Here is a 17,066-nt window from a genome sequence, read left to right as displayed (position 1 = left end):
AAAAAGCTGAGGAAATTAACTCAATCAAAGCAGAATATGACAGCAAAATGATTTCATTATCTGTGGCTCTGTGTCAATGTGTATTAAGAAATCTTCTCTCAAAATTAGAAATGTGGCAAAAAAAAAAAAAAACGGATGCCATTTAGATAACATAATTTTATAACCTTAGGTTAAAAATGAACACAAAAACTTCTTTGCACGTTTTTCACTTTTAGCTTACACTACTTTAAACTGCACCCAACCTTTCTGGACACCTTGTAGTAGTTGCAACTTTACTATTCGAGGGTATATACTATTCGCTTTCGACATATTTTTTCAGGATAAAAGTGACAACTTTTAAAGTAGTCTCTACTACTTTTGAAGCGCATATTGCAACGGAGAATAAGATCAACTTTCTACACCACATAAAATATTACACGATATTTCAATATTCGATTCCACATTATTTTCATTAGTCTTCAATTTATCATTGACTAATTAAAGGGTTTATTCTGGTTTATTCTCATTATTCATTTTCCCTCAAAATAATTATTTCGATAATCATCATGTTTGTAGATATGAAAAATAAAGTTGTGTGTGTGTGTGTGCGTGTGTGTGTGTGTGCAAGCGCGCACACAAACAATAAGTAACAAATATTTTAAAATTTAAGTGTAAAATAATATTAAAGATGTTGTGTTTTGAAATTTAAGTATTAAATATCTTGTGGTTTTACTTATTCAGAAGTTTAACTATCATTCCTGAAATAAAAACTTAATTCTTACCATTAATAAACACATGCATGCTATACACTGATCTCAAAATATAACTGGATAGCGTATACGGAAAATTTTTTGAAGCCAATTTTGGCCTCCCAAGATGGCGGCGGAATTAAGGAATGGTGATATGAAAATTAAGAAACTGATGATAATCAAGTTTTATATCTTAAGCTCAAATATTGATAAATATGTAATTTTCTAATAAGAATCTAGTTTTTTTGTTTAACATAAGATTTTATTCATAAAAATAACGGAATATTACATATTTACATAAATTTCAAATATATAAATATTTTTTTATTTAACAAAACATATTCTTACAATAAGTTATTCTATATTAACTTTCTGTTTTTCGTTTTTTAGAGTAAATATAATATAATAAAAATTCTCAGTAAAACTAAGTACAAATTTTAACTTTAATTTGCTTAAATTTAGTTTGTTTAATAATAGTGAAGAAAAAGTATTTGTTTGCTTGTGCAGAAATCTCAAGTTTCAACTAAAAAAAGTACTCCTCAATTTTTATTTCGAACCAAGTAATAATTTTAATACAGTAAAATAAGAAAATCAAACATTAAAAAAAAAAAAATTAATTATTCCTGTGGGAATCTAATAAAATTTCGAGCTTTTGCTTTAGTGGTACCCATAAGCTTGCGCACAGAATATGAATCAAAACTATTTGATGCTTTTTTAAATGATATTTTAATATCTTTAATGCTTCTGCAAAGCTTTTTTGTTTTTTTCATTTTTCTTTTAATAATAGCCCAGTACTTTTCAATAACTCTCAATTCTGGGCAGTTTTGAGGATTTTCTGTTTTAGGCACAAATTTCACATTATTCTTTTTATACCATTCCATAGCTAGTCTACAATAATGAATTGATGCTAAATCAGGCCATAACACAGGTCTGTTATTGTGTGATTTAATGAGAGGTAAAAGGCGTTTTTGTAAACATTCTTTAACATATATTTGACCAGAAAGTGTGGAATGAGAAATATAAGGTGCTGATTTTTTGCCACAACTGCAAATAGCTTGCCAAATCAAAGCTTTTTTAGCGAACTTGTCATGTTTTGTGTATTTAAATTTCTTATCTGCTTTTCCTCTATATTTGGCAATATAATAAACAGCACCAGGAATTTGTTGATGATCGTACTTGATATAAGTTTCATCATCTTCAATAAAACAGAAATTTTTAGAAATAAAATTGTCATACAACTTTCTGCCGCGGGTTCTTGCACTTTTTTGTTGGGTTTCAGAACGGTTGGGCATTTTTCGTGCTTTGAAAGAATGAAAACCATGTTTGTTTCTAACTTTTGCAACAAAACTATGAAAAACTCCATATATTTTTGCGCGTTCCCTGAGTGAAAGGCTTGGGTTATTCTTAAAACTGTTAACCAGTTTTCTAATTAATTTTATATCTTTAAAACCTTCCTTTCTTCCACCACCAGATTTGCGTTTGATCGATTTTGTTTGAGAAAAACGTTGAATAACACGACTAACGGTATATTGATGTATTTGCAACGATTTTGCTATCGAATTGTAGCTACTATTAGGATTTTGTAAATATTTGTGCATAATTTTTTCTCTTACGTCTTCTTCTTTTGTCATTTTTAAAACTAATTTCAAGTTAAATCCAAAAACTAACATATTTTTTTGTAACCACAACACGTTGTAAACAAAATACAAAACAATTAAAAAGATTTTAATATAACCGCTGAAAAAAAATGACGCGCTTATTCTTTCACATTTATTTCGTGTACACGCTTTAGTTAGCATTTGTTATATAATTTATGTACCTTTTAGTTCTTAACTACCCAATGCTGTGTGCTAGAAGGTTAATAACACAACAGCATGGTAGGCAGCTGACTTTAATTTTAAGATAAAATGTTTTTTAGGCATTAGATAGACACTAAAAAATTATAAATGCTGCATGAACTATTAGCTGAGCGCTGTGATTACACACAACTCAGAGGTTCTTTCTAGAGTTATTATATATATATATATATATATATATATATATATATATATATATATATATATATATATATATATATATATATATATATATATATATATATATATATATATATATATCATATCATATCATATCATAAAAATATCATATCATATCATATCATAAAAAAATTTTTGATTGGTTTTTGAATAGGATAAGTTTTGTTAATTGCTTCCTAAGCTTTTTTCCAGTTATTTTGGCAGTTTGTTTTTTACCCAGGTGATAAAGATATATTTTTGCATAGTTTTCTGAAATAAGTTTAATCAGTGCAAATAAATGGTTATCAGTTATAGCTGAGTCAAACATATGAGAAGTCTGTTCATTAAACATTTTTGAGTAATCAGCTGATCTCAAAACAGCACTAGAAATGGCATTTTGAATTCCTATTTCATTTGGAATGTGGCCATTTATAAAGGCAAGTAACATTTGGAAACATCTTTCAGTTTCTTGGCATATGATAACAACACTTTTGGTTGGTTTAATTAAACCTCCTCTGTCTTTGAATTTTAAAAAACTGGTTTGTTTGAAATGATAAGAAAGTACTTATGCATTCTGACATTTAATGCAGATAGTTTATTGTAAATTTATGTATCATACATTTTTTGATAAGATACATAATGTTGATAATGTTTGATAACATACAAAATATATGTTATCAAAAAGTTCCCTTAACAAGTCGTTTTGAATAACAAGTCAAAAACAATTGACTCAGTCATTGAGAGCTGGAATATTATAAAGAATAATATATAAGTAAAATAATATTTTGTATTTAAAGTTCACAGCACTCAGCTAATAGCTCATGCAGTCAGCTAATAGCTCATGCAGCATGTACATATCTGGTATCTTGCTACAAAAATTGAAAATATAAAATTTTTCAAAATTGTAAGTAGACACCACTGCCGCTTACCATGCAGTTATGTTATCAACCTTCTAGCACACTGCACTGGGTAACTAAGAACTAAAAGGTACATATATTATGTATAAATATTATTTTATCGTAAGTTGCACTTAAAAAGTATATCGAATATTTTATACATTAATATATAAATAATTTCTTTAATTGTCTAATTTTTTAGAAATCATTTCATTTCTTTTAAGTTTTTAAAACTTAATTTAACAGTCTAGTTTTTCTTTCAAAACTGTTTAATTATTTTCTTTCATAATATAGGTATGTGTACAAAAATTTTAAACTATTCAGCTATTTAATTTTTTTACATCATTGTAAAGAGCTTTAAATCAGTATAACGATGGTGAAAATTTCATAAAAAACTAATGATTCTACTAAAAGTTATGCCCACTTAAGTGACAAAAATTCACTATAAGGAATGCTTAAGAAAACTGCAACCAACTTAAAAAATTAGCGTTCGGCTTACGGTGGTTTTATAATAGAACTTCATTGTTTAGTTTTTAGCGCATCACTTTGCCTCGGTTATATTTTTATTCAACTAATAACAGAATATGGTTTTTTTGTGTGTTTTTGTGTGTAAATCATGTTTTGAATACTTTAAAAAAATCACCAATATTTTAAATAAAGTTTCATTTTTCTAAAAAAACAATTTTTTAATGAATAAACAAGTAAAGTATACAAAAGGTTCATAATCTTGAATGCCCCCCCCCAACCTCTCCAACAGAAGAATATTTGGTACCTTTACTGCGTGCAAAAATAGAATATGAGCGTGTCATTATTTTTTAATAAAATTTGGCAGGTACATAGAAAATAGATATATAAAATTGATTCAAAAGTTAGAAAAAAAAACCATCATCCCTTCAATGTCAATTCACTTCCAGAACAGGAATGAAGTTTTCAATAGCAATGAAATCACTAAAAACGTTAGTAACTGCAAAAAAAAAAAACAGATTGCAATAAACTTACAACACTCTACTTTTAAAATATTATCTAAGTCAATATAAAATTCTAAAAAAAAGACGAGAAAAATCCATCCTTACGACACCTACCTCGAGCACGCGGTGAAAAAATGGTCACAGATTTTAACTTTAAAATCGGTGCCATAAATCGCAGATACGCACATACCTACATAATTCTGTAAAAAGCCTTAAAAAATGTGCATCGATCACCGCTAAGAGCGGCTCCGATCGCCGCCATCTTAGAAGGCCAATATTGGCTTTAAATTTTTTTAAAAAAGACAATTGAATACGCTATCCAGTTATATTTTGAGATCAGTGATGCTATATTTATCATCGATTACCACAAGTATTAACATAATTCTTGGTGTTAATTTTAAATCATTTACCTCAAATTACAGAATCGTTAAAATGAATGTTTACAAACCGTTGAGAAGGGTGAAACATAGTCACAGATCTTTATGTTGTGCGCAGTAGTGGGATTTTAAAACTTATTTGAGCGTGTTAAGTTCTATAAAAAGATTTGTGTATGGGTAAAATTTAGAGGATTTCATTATTGTATTTTCCTCAATTAGCAAATCGTTTTATGATCGCCTGGTTTCTTTTATTACGGAAAATAGGATTGCGTGGAATTTATTTGTTTCTTTAAAATCCCCTAGACTATCCATTTGTAAGTTAAAATTTCTGGGTGCAAAAATAATAATAAATCATTTAAAATAATAATAAATCATTTAAAAAACGTAAAACTTCATAATTTCTTAAAATATTAAATTTAATATTTTTAGAAAAATGATCCGTATTTTTGTCATTAAATTTCCCTCGCAGCTGAAAGCACTTTTTGCTATTGAAATATTGTTTTTGGTATAAAGTTTTTATAAAATGCAAAAAATTTAAAATATATTGCTTCAAAATATAATTTTATTTTCGTGTAAATATTGTGGTTGAAAACCTAACTTTAGGTGCTTATACTGATATAGTAGAGGAGGAGGGTAATTGTTTTTTTTTGGTAAATTTCTTTTTACACGTTGGTCAATTTAACGTAGTTTTAGCACTTACAATTTTGTGGCATAAGATGTGAGTTAAATAAGCCTTAATAATGACTTTATTTGAATCAAAAAATGAATATAGATATTTTGGATTTAGGTAAATTAATTGCAGGTAAAGTTTAAAAATATTAAAATTGAAACTTATGTGCATCTTGTTAACAAAGCATAACATTTTTTTTAAAGATACGTAATAATTATGACTGAAACCGGATTGTCTGTCCAAAGTATATCAACAAAAGATATTGAAGATTCTATACAGATTGATATCAGTGACAAACTAAAAACAACTCAAATTAAGTCAACAGTACATGAATTGTTTGCTAAGTCGTGCCCTACTCGTAATGTAACAGTATTTCAAGATAGGGCAGAAGTCAATCGTATTGTAAAAGTTGATGCAGAGACAGGAGATGTAGAAGTTGTAATCAGAGAATTGCCCTTAATCATTCAAAGAGATTCAGTTAGGTAAGGTATTTTTTTTATTTAATTATTTCAGTTTATTAATGTAACATGTATGTATGTATGTATGTATGTATGTATGTATGTATGTATGTATGTATGTATGTATGTATGTATGTATGTATGTATGTATGTATGAATGTATGTGTGCATGTGTATGTCTCACAATAATCATATATTATGACAAAATTGATTATTGTGAGATTGTAAACATTTTTAAAGGGGGTTGTCTTTAAAGACAGATCTATATATTACCTCAAGACAGGTGTATGTATAAAAATATAATTGATAATTTTTAACTCAAACTGATGGTTAATCATTTATGGAATCATTTTAACAGTTTTTGAGTCCTTAGTTAAGTGTGAATGCTTGAGAAAGAAAAAAAAGCCATTTAATATCCTATTTTGAAAAAAGAGTTTACAAAAATGCATAGAAATTAAATATTTTCTAGAATTTACATGTTCTATCAAATATTTTTTTTTTATCTTGAAAAAAAGTTATAAACCATTTATTTGAGACAGGTTTAAATAAAATGACTTTCAAAATTTGTAAGTAATGTAACGTAATATATGCATGTATGTATTGTAATGTTTGCATGTATATGTGTAACATAATGTATGCATGTAGGTGTGTACTTGTTATACTTAATTAAAATTAGGTAATCAACATATTAGTTAACTTATTAGCTAGCACTATTTTCAAAATCATTTTATAATATATTATTATCAAATGTAAGCTTATTTTACATTGTAGAGTCACTTGCTATACTGAAAATGTAACTATAGTGGAAGTTGCATTCCAAACAAAATCTATTATTGAAAAACAGATTAATGAAGAGGAAGAAAACTTGAAAGCTGAATCTGAATCTGAAAAAGTCTTGAAAAGAATAAAAGCATTGAATAAAGAAAAAAGTGTGTTGTTTGAAAAACTAAAAAGAAACGAAAAAGAAATATCCATTATTGACAGTTATGCAAGTTGCATTACTGAGGTAAATTAACAAATAGTTAATTACTTTTACATTTAAATGTAAATCCTTTTACAAGATTTTATATTCTTGCAAAGGTGAGACAAAAGATGCCATGTACAACTGCTTGAGGTTTTTATTGTAGTGTAGAACTTATCTAATGGAGTCAATCATAAAAAAAGAATAGGAAATTCTTTAATTAAATTGCTGAAATAGAATTCTATTCTTTTTTTGTGCATATTTGGTTAAAATAAGTTTGGTTGCTAAACTCATCATTGGGTGCATCAAATGTCTGTAGTAAGTGATAATCCTTGGAAGAAATTCTTTGAAACTTCAAAGGTTTTTTGCTGTCAATCATTTTGAATAACATTTGGAAATCCTTCCCTGCTACAATTTTAAAGAAATATAGATTTTTATAGCACTTTTTTATAAGTACCTCTGTCAACTCTTTGGGTTATATTGCTAAAGCAGTTCTCAAAAATAATTGCATTTGTTGATCTGCCCGTCATTTTATACTTGTGCTTATTAAAATCTCTCAAACTGATTGCAGTAGTAGAACTACAACTGAAAGCTATTTAACCAGCTTGTAAAAGGCGTTGCTAGATCAGTGGTAAATATAAAAGCTATAATCACTCTTAATACTTTATTGATATGATTCATTGATGAATTATATGATTAATCCTTTATTATCTGTGATTATGATGTTTATTTCATGATTCATGTTTATGATTATGATTAAAAATACAAATGTCAAATTTTACTTTCAAAAATTTGATCCAACCTGACCCAATCAGAGATAATCTGGTAATCAGGCAGATCATTGGTTACTAGAATAAGAGGTAGTTGAACAAGAGTAAAGTATAATGATAGGGAGGGGGGAAAAGAGATAAGAAAAAATTCAAAATTATACATGCAAGTAACAAACATTTTATTACAAATATCTTTTTTGTGTAACTAGTCTAGTACATAACAAATTTATCTTTATTAAGTGTTTATTGACAGATTATCATTAAGAAATTTATTTTAAATGAGGTTTAATGAGAATTTTGATTTTCTGTTTTAGAAAAAAGAAGATAAAGTTGGTGAAATTTTAGATAAGAAGAGTATTGAAAGCATGCTAAACTTTCTTTCAATTTATAAAGATCGCAGTGAGAAAATAACTGATTCAAACATTTTGTTGAATGAAAGCCTTGATTTGATCAACAAAGAGATAGCTGCTCTCACTGATAACCTGAATAGAATACATCCATTACAAAAAGAATATAGAGAAGAAAAGTAAAAGAATAAGAATTAGTCTTTTCTTTTTCTGTTAATAACAAATAATAATAAAAAAATACAAACATTTATATAAGTCATTTAATATGGATTGAATTTAAGTAGTTTATATATTTAGGCAAAGTTAAAAGATTCCTGAAAAAAGTTTGTGATCCCTCAAAAAATTGTACAGATTATTTAAACCAAAATAAGTTCGCTGTTTTAAATGCATAAAGAGTTCAATTTTATTAAATATCTGAAAATTTGATTTTTATCTTAAAAGATTGATATAGAAATTTGTGCTTTATTCACTATTATTCTTTATAAATAAATAGTGAATAAAATGTATTGCTTTTGAAAATTAAGTTTTAATGTTATGTTACGTTAATTTTTTTTTTTAACCTCAGTTGCATATCCATTTTATTGGATGTCAAAAAGAACACAAATGTTAGTCTTGTTGTTTCATATGTTGTTCACCCGTTTGCTAGCTGGACTCCATTTTATGATGTTAGAGCATTCAGTAAAGACAACTCAGTGCAGGTTGTTTTTTTTTTTTTCAGCCATGTTAAAATTTTTACTTAATCTGTTTTATTCAATACAACAATTAAATTTGTAAAATATATTTTCATAATATATTATAATATATCAAAATATATTTCAGATTGAAGTTCAATTTAATGTAACATATAAAACAGTATCGAGTTTAACACATTCATATTACCTGTTGTCTATTTGCTGTTTTCTATTTTTTACATTTTACTCTTCTTTTTTAAGATCCTGTATTTTGCTAATGTTTGCCAATCAACTGGAGAAGACTGGACTGATTGCAAAATAGCTCTTAGTACTGCTTTACCAAGTGTTGGTGGTAGTCCACCAGAGCTGCTGCCTCATATCTTAGATCTCCAAGAACCCTATAGAATTCAGAAAAAGGTTAAGAGAAGTAGTTTCAAGTATGTTTTATTTATTTTTAACCTAAAAGTAACTACAAATGTAAGCTAACATGATTTTATACATTAAATGGCTAATTTTATTTTGTAACAAGCATAACTTATTCACTTTCTATTCTCAAGGTGTGCTATACTCAATGAGAACTTTTATTGCAAATACTTGCTATAAATTATTCTTTTAACACAGAGGTACATTTTTGAAAACAGCTCAGCTGGAAGATGACAATCTAGAGTGTAGGGCAGATAAATTGGTGTGCTTAGCTGCGCCTTGCATGTCAATGCCAGTAGCAAAGGTAAAACTTACTTGTACTAAAATTTGTTAAATTATTGTCAATCCAAATTTTAAAAAGGAGTTTTTAAATGTTAATGCTGCTTTTTGTTGTTAGGCTACAGATGGAATGACAAGTACTAGTTTTGAAATCACACGCTTAACCTCAATACCGTCTGATAATAATAATCATAAAGTATCAATATGTCAACTAGATTTTTCTCCGCAGTTTGAATACATGGCCACACCAAAGTCAGTTGCTCATGCTTTTTTAAAAGTTAAAGCAAAGAATGACAGTGCATATGCATTGTTAAGTGGTTATGTAAATGTGTTTCTAGACAATAATTTCCTGACACAGGTATAAAATTAATTCCTTTTAAGAAAAGGAACTGGAATTGTTTTTTTGAAAATTTATATATATATATATAAATTTTCAAAAAAACAATTCCAGTTCCATATATATATATATATATATATATATATATATATATATATATATATATATATATATATATATATATATATATATATATATATATATATATATATATATACACACACACATACACACACATACATACATACATACATACATACATACATACATACATACATACATACATACATACATACATACATACCAGTTTTTGTTTCAAAATTAGTCGTGTTTACCTGCTGTGAGCCCAATGGAAGAATTCGAAATTGCTTTGGGAGTAGATCCAGCTGTGAAAGTTACTTATAAACCATTACGCAAGTTTCAGCAAACAAGTGGAATTATCTCTAAATTCCAAGTGTACGATTTCCACCAACAAATAGAAGTTAAAAATACAAAACGTGATGCTATTAAAATTAAGATCACTGACCAATGTCCGAGGAGTACCAGTGATAAAATTAAGGTAAATCATCACATGACAACTTTATCCGATGATTATATCGATCCGTTGTTTATTTAAAAAATTCTATTTAGGTAACACTGCAAGAACCTGAAATTAAAATTCCTAAATCCTCATCGAATGAACCATCCGTCATTACTCACGATAATGTGACGTTTTATACCTCAGACTACAAACTTGAATGGGCACTTGAAATTGCTTCAAACGAAACCATAACTATTAACTTGCGTTATCAAATTGAGCACCCTGTTGGCGCCATTATTCGGGGATTGAGTTTGTAAAGTAGAGCGCATTTCTTACTTTCATTTTTTATTTTATGTGGTAACATCTCGATGCAATACTACTTCACTATCAGTACTCTTTTTTTTTTTTTGGCACGTAGGGTTTTTCACAATTTTTTAAATTTTTTTCTTAAAAAAGTTTCTTTGTGAAATCTCTAAATTTCTACATGTTAACTTACATAGTTTGTTTTTGAAAATATTTTGTCTTTTATTTTAAATATTTTCTTCTTTTTGTAAAACAAAATTTGAAATATTAAATATATATTAAAAACTTGAAATATCAAAAGTTATGTGAAAAGCATGAAATTTGAAAGAAAATTTTTGGTTTGTATTCTTTGTTTAAATTTATTTTGTCCTAAATTTATCTTTTGTAAAATTTTCTAATTTTCAATCAAATGAATTTCTATCTTTATCAAGTTTGTCATCTTTTGATTACACTGGGTAACAAAAAAGAGCTTTTTCATCTCATCATAAACTAAAACACATTTTTCCAAATCAGTTTTTTATGGTGATTCTAAATGAATCGATGTATACAAAAACGTTCTAAGTCATAAAAACTATTTTTTCGGGGAACGAGAAAAAACTTATTAAATCCAAAATTATTACTTTAACAAATTCAAAAAAAATCTGGGTGCTTTTTGACATCTTTAAATATTAGATTTGTTAAGATATATATCAAAATTTGTGATATATATGTGTTATACATAGTTAAAGTTGTCTGACTTAGAACCTTTTTGTTTACATGTGTTAAAGATAATAAAAAGCTTGTCTAATATATATTAATTCATTTTTTGTACAAAAAGCTATTAAAAATCAAAGGTCAAACTATTACACATTAAATCACATAATGTATAAAAGGACCGATCACAAAGTCTTTGTCAGACACCTCACTGGATATCGTGTTCCTCTTCCCCGTCATTCGCCTCGTCGGTTGTTGGCCAGCTCATGAGTTCATCATAAAAACCACTGAACTCATCCGGAACATATTGCGTTAGTTTCCTAATATCCTGCAGTTTCACTCTTTTTATCGGAACATAACCCAATGGGTAGCACACATTTTGCGGAAACTCGACGATGCGATCGACTACTTGAGACATCTTGTAAGTTTGGACCATCAACCCATCAATGAGTGGCCTACAGAAAATTACACCTGGAGAAGTCCCGTAAGAAAAGTGCATCAGAGAACTTATTCCAAAACTTACCTTATCCAGGAACTTTCTTTCCCCGTGTTTCTTCCGAAATGCAAGATTTTTTGTAGAATGTTGGCCACCACTTTTAAAAATCTACAATATCTTCTGTTGCAACTTCATCAACAGTAAACTTACCAGTAGTACTAGAAGTAATGATAAGTTCAGTTATCTGGTAAACAGTGTACAGCCTGTCATACCTTTTCAGTTTTCTCTTTATTACCGTGAAGTCCCGGCCAAATGGTTGGTACGAGTGACCTCTTATCGGGTAGTACTGCTCAATTCGATCAAATCAGCCAGTATCTGTGAGAGCCAAAAAGACTCTGTTTAGTGCATGGTTTTTATTCGATCCTAATTTTTTCCCTCGAAGGTCCTTTGGTGATTTTCCTAATACCAACAGGGAGCGCAATCGTCGAATAAGACTAATTTTAATACCATAAAGGGTTTTAAAGGTATCCACACATACCTTTTTTTTTGGCATCCCCCACCAAAACCTCGTATGTAAATGAAAAGTTATGAGCTACTCTTCCTTTTGCACCTTCCTTTCTGGGTCGGTGAGTTTTCACCTTCATGCTTGTAATCAACGATTGTAGAAACACATCTTGCTCGTTCTTTGTCTCTAAAGATCTCATGCGTGCGAAGATCTCGTTGCTCTGGTTTTTTAGACGTTCCGTACATTTCTTCGAGCATCTGAAAGCAAATTATCTCATTAGATTATGTTGATATAAATGTTCGAGGTAGGCCTAAATGCCATAGCAAAACTCTAAAAAATGATATTTGAGTAATTCGGCTGTAACATTTGGCTACTGTTTAAGGTCAGTTCACTAGCCTAAATGGAACGATTTGGAAAGTGTTGGATTAGTTTTATCTGAGACGTTTTTATGAAAACATGTTGCATGATATGCTATGATAAGCCTAAACAAATTGTTAAAAAGCTAATTGGGTATCGAAATTGCAATACAAATCTCATCTGCAATTAGTTCCAACAGTAGTAGCAGGTACAGTTCTTCCTTTGTAGTCAATGTACTCTTTACCTTTTACTCTAGCTTCTTTAATAACATTCCTTTTCCACAGAGCCTTATTTTTAACCTTTCTTCCACTGCTAGTACTAGGTTCTTCATACATTATAAGTCTTTTTCATTAAAACAACGAGATGAATAATAAAATAAGCCCAAATAACCTCAAACTTATTACCAAAATAAAACAAAAATTGGATTAAAAACATCTGACAGCTACCAGCAGAACACAGCTGGTTTTCTCAGTGCTGCCAACAAAAACCTTCTAAGTCACTGACCAAGAACCTTTTAGTTTACAGACAATATTTCAGCTCTCTATTCAAAGTGTACGGAGAGGTCTGACTTAGAATGTTTTACTATACAATGATGGAACTGTCTTCAAAGAACAAATTTTCATCAAAAAGTCAAATATTAAAAAAAATGACTTAGAACGTTTTTGTATACATTGATTCAAATATGTTATTAGTTTTCTTTTAACACGTCTCGTTCATGATATACTAATATTGTATTGATTTTTTATTTGAGAGATTTACAGGAAACAGAATCGTACAAAAGTTCATCTAATTGCTGTTTAGCTTCTAGACCATGAATATTTGACATCAGTTTAGTTAGCACGGGTATATTGAATAAAAATAAACAAAAAAGTAACATCAAAATCGTTGTGAATACTACTATTCGCTATTTTATATGAAAGTTTTATTTTAAACGCTTAATTTATGCAGTAGGCAGTTAAATTATGCAAATTTTTATTTTTGAGTTTTGAAAATTAGCAGAGTTTGTTTGATTATGAGTTTTTGAATGTTGGCTTTTAAGTAATGACAAATTACCTCTGTTGTGCTAATGTAGTGTGAAAAATGTGTAAAAAATAGTAAACATGAGATTTTACATTTGACTTTTTTTAAAAAGTTGAACATTGAATTAGGGCAAGTTCGGGCAACCGATTTTTTTTTTTCTTCTTTTATATACACCTATAAATGGGAAAATATTAAAACTACCATGGAATCTTATGGAATCTCTTAGTTTTTCAATCGAACTCATGATTAAACAAATAAAAAAAAATTAATTTAGAGCACTTTTTTAAGATCTTAGGAATGACAATCTAAAATCAAAATGCAGTGTCAAAAATATTGTTTATAGTTATCAAATATCTTAAACGTATGACTTTAAGTTAAATTTAGAATTGCTTTTACCCGTATCAACCTTAAAAGAGTTTCGCAGTAAAAAAGAAGTAAAATGTCTCAGGAAAAGCTGCAAAAGTTGGTGAATCCTCAAAAATTACCCAAAAAGCAATTAATTCCAGTTTTTCTGGTGGCATTATCTACATTATAACTTAATTTATTAGTTTCTAGCAATTACTTTTTTTTTTTTTTTTTTTTTTTTAGGGGGGGGGAGGGGGTTGCCAGTTTTTTTGGATTTTGACTCGCTGTGCGCCTGTTCCAAGTAGGTGTTTCTGCTTAAATCTAGATGCTAAAATTTCGGTTAATTTTGACAAGGATAAGTCTCCAAATAATTGAGCTCATCTTGGGTAAAGGTTTCTGGTCCTATATCAGAATCAAGGGTGTAGTCCAAACCCGTGGAATTCTGATCACTATTGCCAATAAAAGTACTAAATTCAGTTTCATCTTCAACAGACTGAAGTCCATCCAACGGAAGACTGGAACAGGCAGTGACGTATCATGAGGAACTGGTCTTACGGCTGAATCTAAATTTGGATACGGAATTTGGTGCTTATTTTTAACCGAAAAGCCAGTAGTATGAATGCTGAAAAAGCATCAATCAGTAAGGTGATCCTTAGGTTCCCTCTATATCATGGGTATAACAAATGGAAGTGATGTCTTTCGCTTATGAAGCCAATCGCGTAAATTACTAGAACATGAAGTACAAATAATGTGCGGAGTCCATTTGTCCTGATCGCCTGGTGGGTATCCAAAATACAGTTTGCAGATTTTCATTAGGTCATTCGTAACTTTACGTAGTTGGTTGCATACCCTAAACATTTTATTTACCATAAACAGATCCAATAGCTACAATTGTATTACGAAGCTGTAAAGTTGCACAAAATTTATAAAAAAATTCAACTCGCCCCAACCCGTTATTTTTTGCATTTTTACAGCATTAAAACAAAAAGATTGGTTTTAAGATTAAAGTAGCAAACTTGATGTGACAAAGGATTGCATCAAATGGATTAAAATGAAAATACACGGTATGGCATTGTGCTAATTTGAAAATTAGTTTATTTGCTCTCTACTGCTGCCAGAAATGATGTAAAAAATTCTTTTGTTGCATTTAACTAAAACCAGAAATTTAAAACTTCTCAAATACAACACAATACAACACAACCCTACAATTCTTTGTAAACACATCTAATCGAAACTCTGGGAGAGTACTTGTTCAAAATAAAAATTACAAATACTTTTGCTTGAAAAATCGTAAAAAGATATAGCTTTTTATAAATGATTTATATAACTACAAAAGCATTCTAGTCAGAGATTCGAGAACAAACTGTGACTGTCTTGTATGCAAAATTAGAAGGCTGAAATTGAATGAGAAGCATCCACTCAGTACTGATCCAAATCTATCATTACAAAAAACCTACTGAAGATGTTCAGAATTTCTTGTTCTTGTAGAAAGAGGCTTTCACCATGAGTGCAATCAGGAAAAATTTTGGAAAAATATGCTCAGCCTAGTGGTAAATGACCAAATAATGGCAGAACAGGTTCATCATCAGTAATTTCTTCAAAAAATGCAACTTCACTTTGAACAATCAGAGTTACACAACATAGCGGAAGAGCTCTTCCTATCACAAAAGGTAAATTGATCATAACATTTAAATGTTAAATAAAACCATATGAATAACAGGTTTAAAAATTTAACTAAATATAGTTTAGTAAAATTCAACAGTTTATTCAATTTCAACAATCTCAACAATCATTCTCAGACAGCATTGTCAAGTTTGGAATAAATGGTGGTCGTGGATTCCTAAAGTCCGTCTAGGGACAAATAAAAACATCAGACAACTACTCTTATTGATTCGAGCTAAGTACAAACTTCATTTCTTGTGACTAAAAAGCTGCAAATTGTCTGTGGTTTACAGTCACACTCCAGTACTCACCCTTGCACTTGTTGTGAAGCTGATTCTCAACATCTCTCCTAGCTACCTAAGAACTTTCGGGTCTATCAGAAAGAGTTTAAGAGACTTTGAATCTGCAGGATTAGACTTAAAAAGGCAAAGTTCTAAAAGAATAAGATTAATGTGCATTTGACTGATCTTCCTGACCAAACATTTTTTAAACTAATTTTTCTCATACAAATCAATATGAAGATGTTTAGTTTTACATAATTTGTTGTCAAAAATGTAACTAAAAAAACATTTTTTAAAAAATGAGTTTAAACGATTCCAGGATAGAAAATCTTCAAGAAAGTGTTAAAAATTCTATTGAAAAAATCAGAAAAAACACTGTCGATCAGTTGGTCAAAAGAATCAAAACAAGATTGAAAAAAATTGACTTAGTATTTACAGTCCCATAATGAAGGGAGTTAAAATTAAGAAATATAGCAGATCATGGTGTTTTTTTTAAAAAGAAAAAACTTATAAATGAATATTTTACAAAAAACTGTTTGGTTTTTCTTCTCTTTGTTTTTGAAATATTTAATTTTAAATTGTCTTTTTTGCCATCCGTTACACCTGACGCTTGGGGTAATCAATCACTTGTTTAAGGTTTTAAGAGACATTTGGCCCAAAATTGATGATTGGCCAAGACTCCTACACATTCAACCCCAACCCCATCATGGAGGTTAATTTGTTGGAAACGAATGCCACAAGCATTCGTTTCCAACAAATTTTTGAAAAATATCAACCTCCTTCAAAAACTGGCAGAGAATGACCATGTATTCCAAGTTGTTAGTACCACTGATGTCCTTCAAAGGTTTGGAGCAGTAGTGACTGCATGCTTTGGACAACAGCTTTACCCACACTATGTAAAGAACCTCATATCTTGATTTATCAAATGTTTCAGTGACACCAAAGGCAGTCTTCTTTAACATCAAAGAATTAATTGAAATGAAGCACACTTCACTTGAAACTTACAGTGATTCCACAGAATCTCTTCACCACTTATTTGCTATA

General features: G+C 29.2%; 1 protein-coding gene and 1 pseudogene across 1 annotated transcript; one reads left to right on the top strand and one right to left on the bottom strand.

Moving 5' to 3' along the window:
• The first annotated feature begins 5,824 nt into the window (after positions 1-5,824).
• Positions 5,825-11,068, top strand: LOC145180241 (protein F37C4.5-like). The gene is made up of 9 exons (XM_090083202.1): positions 5,825-6,136; positions 6,884-7,118; positions 8,158-8,369; positions 8,756-8,888; positions 9,123-9,298; positions 9,483-9,588; positions 9,682-9,921; positions 10,226-10,459; positions 10,531-11,068. The coding sequence occupies exons 1-9, from the start codon at positions 5,871-5,873 to the stop codon at positions 10,735-10,737; spliced, it is 1,809 nt and encodes a 602-aa protein (XP_089939328.1). The 5' UTR covers positions 5,825-5,870; the 3' UTR covers positions 10,738-11,068.
• Positions 11,069-11,604: 536 nt separating this feature from the next.
• Positions 11,605-13,049, bottom strand: LOC149891033 (uncharacterized; annotated as a pseudogene).
• Between the last annotated feature and the right edge of the window lie 4,017 nt (positions 13,050-17,066).

This window comes from Hydra viridissima, unplaced genomic scaffold (genome assembly GCF_058129835.1).
Source record: "Hydra viridissima isolate aposymbiotic clone 2 unplaced genomic scaffold, HvirCarnegie_v1 scaffold_3, whole genome shotgun sequence".
In the NCBI taxonomy this organism is placed as follows: domain Eukaryota; kingdom Metazoa; phylum Cnidaria; class Hydrozoa; order Anthoathecata; family Hydridae; genus Hydra; species Hydra viridissima.
The sequence above is the reverse complement of the archived record's forward strand: the minus strand, read 5'-3'. Positions and strand labels throughout refer to the sequence as shown.